This window comes from Cygnus olor, chromosome 6, assembly GCF_009769625.2.
Source record: "Cygnus olor isolate bCygOlo1 chromosome 6, bCygOlo1.pri.v2, whole genome shotgun sequence".
Taxonomy (NCBI): domain Eukaryota; kingdom Metazoa; phylum Chordata; class Aves; order Anseriformes; family Anatidae; genus Cygnus; species Cygnus olor.
In genome coordinates, this window is record NC_049174.1 from 38,030,094 (window position 1) to 38,034,486 (window position 4,393).

General features: G+C 45.7%; 1 protein-coding gene across 13 annotated transcripts in view; it reads left to right on the forward strand.

Moving 5' to 3' along the window:
- MBD5 (methyl-CpG binding domain protein 5) overlaps positions 1-4,393 on the forward strand; it is a 137,353-nt gene that overhangs the window by 130,335 nt on the left and 2,625 nt on the right. For all 13 annotated transcript variants that reach the window (XM_040562119.1, XM_040562121.1, XM_040562122.1 and 10 more), the window contains one exon: positions 2,128-2,203. In XM_040562119.1, coding sequence (XP_040418053.1) covers positions 2,128-2,203 — 76 coding nt within the window. The remainder of the gene's footprint in view (positions 1-2,127; positions 2,204-4,393) is intronic.

Here is a 4,393-nt window from a genome sequence, read left to right on the forward strand (position 1 = left end):
CATTATGACAGTGAAAATCACCATAAATTAAGTCACATCAATCACTGCTGGTTTTGCCGTACTTTCTATTGTGCTTACGGAGTAAAAAATTCCTTCTCCAGTGAAAACCTACACCCCTATTCTTTTAACAGAGAAATAGTGAAACTACCGTACCATATCCAAACTTGCCAGTTTGTTAGAAGTGGTTGCTGCTAAGATGCTACCGAGCACTGAATATTCCATTAATTTCATGCTGAACATCATCTCAGATGCAGTTCTGTTGAAGCAGAAATTCAAACTTACAAAGTCAATACAGGATTTTTGCTGCTGTGAGAACCGTAGCAGTGTGCGTAGCTGGGGAACGAAGCATTTAAAAATGGGCAGTGTCCTTTGGTTTCCATTAGACGTCCTGCACGTTCTTGGTGCGGGCACATCTAGCCTGCCTCTGATGCCACTGAGAGCAGACGAAGTTTCGCAGTGCTATTTGGAATTAACTTCAATTAATTTAATCTTGAATTTTAGGCAAATGATATTAAAAAGCAGTTCACGTTGGGTTTCCAAACATTGCTTAATTTTTATTCAACCATCCAAAATAGGAGATTGTGAAGTAGCGGGGGAAAAAATCCGATAAAGACGTGTGAGGTTGCTGACAGAGCATCATGTTGATTAAATAACTTCAGTAACTTGCGATCTGAAAGCTGCTTCTAGATGACATTCAAATCAGCGGCGCTATCAGTCCTTAATACAGCTGCATTACAAATGGAGCCGTCATGGTGCCTTTCTAGAGGTGACGTTGCCACTAAACAATATTCTGCTCGGCATTTATAGTATTTCAGGGCGTCCTTACTTGTCCGGGTTGCATAGCGTAAACTTGGTTTTGCAAGCAGTCGAGCTAAGTTGATTCAGAAAGCCATGTGGCCATGGCCAGCTGTGTATAAGAATCTGTGTTTCAGATTATTTTATAATTTCTCTGGCTGGTTTAAACTTAATCAGGATACATCATTCTAAATTCCTTTACCCCGGTTTTAACGAATTCGCTCAAAGCCTTAGGTAAACGTGCACAGCTCTGTGTAGCAGGACGAGTCCTGCGTTCCATCCTAGCTGACACGATGGTCCTTCTCTCTTTATTAAAAGGGCAGATTTATTTAGTAAGCGTCCCCTTCTATGAAGGACGGTCCCAGTGCCTTGGCCATCGGTGCCAGCCTTGGGACAAGTTTTCCCGTTACAGTTTTTCTGTGCATAATCAGAGCGAGCATGCTGGGGGCTCTGTCCTGCCCCCTCACTGCTGCATCCCGAGGCTGTCGCGATGGGCGCGCACGGGACGGTCTCTGATCTCCTGGAGGATCTGTCCCATCTCGTGTGCAGCCATTTCTCCTCAAGTCCACAACTCTTCTAGATGCACTTGGGGTGCGTTTTGGTTTGGAAGAAGCTTCCCTTCTCTTGGAGGCTGCCTCTGGGAACACTTCCCGTGCCCGGATGCACCTTTTTCCCCGACGTGCCCCGAGGGGATCGCCGCGCGTTTCGGAGGAGCGCTGTGCCGTGCGTCCCTCGAGCGGTGTGAAACTCGAAGGGACGTTGAGGTGCAAGCTTCCCGCTTTGGGCAGGAGGAAGGCCTGGCAGAGCGCGCCGTGATTTTACAAGCAGGCAGCGCTGCGCCGCTCAGCCCTTCGCAGGGGTGTCGCTGAAGTGGAGTCGCCGGGGCAAGGCGAAGGCAGCGCCCAGCGGGCAGCAGGAGAGGCGAGGGGTGCTCAGGAGCACTGCAGGTCCTCACAAAGTCCCGAGCAGCCTCTCCGCGCTTCGGCGGCGCCCACAGGTCTGGCGCATCTTGCTGGTGAAGCAAAAATAAGATGATAACAAAAGGAGCGCACAAAACGCTTTGTTACGGTGGAGTGCGCTTGCTTGTCGTTTGTCTCGCAGATACTGTAACTAACAGTCCGGGTCGCTGCCTTTAATTTTTCTTCTGCAATTCTAACGCGAGCCTTTAGTTGGCACAGTGTCACACAGAGATCGGCTCTTGCTGTTTGTGCTGTAACAACCTGGGAGGCTCTCCGGATACTCAAATGTGTCTGATGAATTAATGCATTTATTATTAATTGTAAGTGTTTTTCTGCTACTAAGTTACTGATAACATTAATTTCTTCTTCCTAGAAGTGGAAAGCTAAATAACCATTTAGAAGCTGCTATACATGAGGCCATGAGTGAACTAGACAAAATGTCTGGGAATGTAAGTTTCTTTTCACATTAGCAATAATTTCATCTTCTCTCTCTGTTTGTGCATGTCTGTCAGTTGGAGGCTGGGATTGTCGATTTGGGTTCCTTTCTGTAAATTTTGTTTGTGTTTTCTTAAGTAATGGGGAACTTTCAATATTTTTCTTGCCTGACAAACTGTTTGCAAATGTCTAGTTATTCTGAAAAATTGGGAAAAGATGTGTCATTTTAGTTGCATTGCCAATTATATGTATTTTTAAAAGATAGATACCTGGATGTACTTTACACATGCAGCCTGGTATTGTCTTGATCAGTTCCAGTCTAGCTCACATTCCAGGGGTTTTCTCTGGCTGGTGACACAAAATCAGGCTCATTTGCTGAAACCACCTTTAAAAGCATCATTTGTTTGAGTATCAAACCCTTTGAATAAAGTTTTCCTCATGTGACAAAGATACTGTCCTGAAAGGTAAGTTTAAAAGGGTATTCCTGTTATCAGATCTAACAGTGATCTTTTAAAAATATTTACGCTGTTGTTATGTAAGCCCAGTATCCTTCTAATGTAACATTTCCTTATATAATGTACTCGTTCATCTTCACTTTTAGAACATGTCTGTAACTGCTTTATAACATGCAGAGAAGTGTGTCACAGTACATGTAACCTCCCGTATCTTATCACTGGTAGTTCTGCAAATTATTAATTATGAAGCACTTGACTACATAATTCTTTTTCTCTTGATATGCGATGCTCAGTCCTAAAGATGCCGGTACACACGCTTGTTTAGAGGGATGAGTAAGACTTAGGGGAGCTGCTAGGGCACATAAAAGGAAATCTGGACAGATCTGCAGGCTCAAAGCTGGTTTCAGAGCCACCAAGAAACACTAAATAAATTATTCAGTTGCTTTTAGTGGTTACCATAAGTAATAACAAAACCAAATCTTTTGGTTAAAGTTGTGAATTGATTAAATAAGGTTGAGTTTTGATTTGAAATGTCTTCCTCTTGATTGGAAGGAAAGGACAGCAGGTCCTGACTGCGGGTCTGTTGCAAGTACCCGCGGGATGTGTACGGCATACGCATCTTCCGTGCCACTTACAGCACCCCTTAGACGTTTGGGCCGGCCCGTGCTGCTGGTGCCAGCCACCTGCCCTCCGTGCACAAATCCAGCAGTGCTCAGACCTCGCTGTGATTGTATTTTAACTCAGATAGAGAGTGGCTCAGGGGAAACTGCTCTAACAGGACTTGCTCATCTGGTAGTTTCCTAACGCAGGCAAGCTGATCTACCAGCCTGTGTGTCAGTACGTCGTCTTGATTTATATTTTAATTATCTGGGCCCAAAATTCATAATCAGGGTTTATTTCCATGAAAATTACGATTCTTAGAAGCAGTCACAGGGAATCAGCGCTTCCCTTTTTAGCGACTCGCATTTTTTTCAGCTGCTGCTGTTCAGTCATCAGCTACATTTTAAATGAAAAGCATGTGCAAACAAGCTAATGAGCTTAAATCATCATTTCTGCTGGAAAGAGCCAATAACTAAGTAGGAAACGTTAGCGGTCTGCAGGAATTCAGGAAGGAACCCAGGAAGTAATTCAGCACAGTGCTCCGGGGTTTGTGGCTGCGCTGCTGGGGCTGGGAGCGGCGCTGAGCAGAGCGCAGGCTGCCGGCTGCCGACAGATGGTGGTGGCACTCCGTGCCCTGCCGCCTCGCCCGCAGCTCGCGCCGTGCTTTGCGCTGGGCAGCCAGCGATGGGAAACTCTTGTGCTCAAATCCATCTAGCATCGAACTCAAATTCAAACACATCGCTTTAATAACGAGCTGGAAACAGACCTTGCTAATTGCAGCTTGTCCTTAATGAGGCTGCCGCAGACCTGAATTCAGCTTCTCTGATCGTTTTCCACGTTAGCAGTATTTTCTCACCACAGACTCGCTACTTTATCGCTAACGTCAAAATGCTTTATAGAGATCTGTTTCGTGGGATTGGACATAATTGCTGTTCGGGGCTGAGCTCCTCGTTAGGCAGTCGGTACCTTTCTGCAGTGTTGGACAGCTCTCCAGCTCCCCTTTCATTCGGGCTGTGTAAACGGGAAATCCTGAGAACGGTTTCGTGGGGGCAGCCTAGCAGCATCCCAAGCAATCCCGTAACTCGTTTATTTGTGGCCGGGTACTTTGACCAATGTCCTTTGCTAACTTGTAAATATACTTGCTTTTAG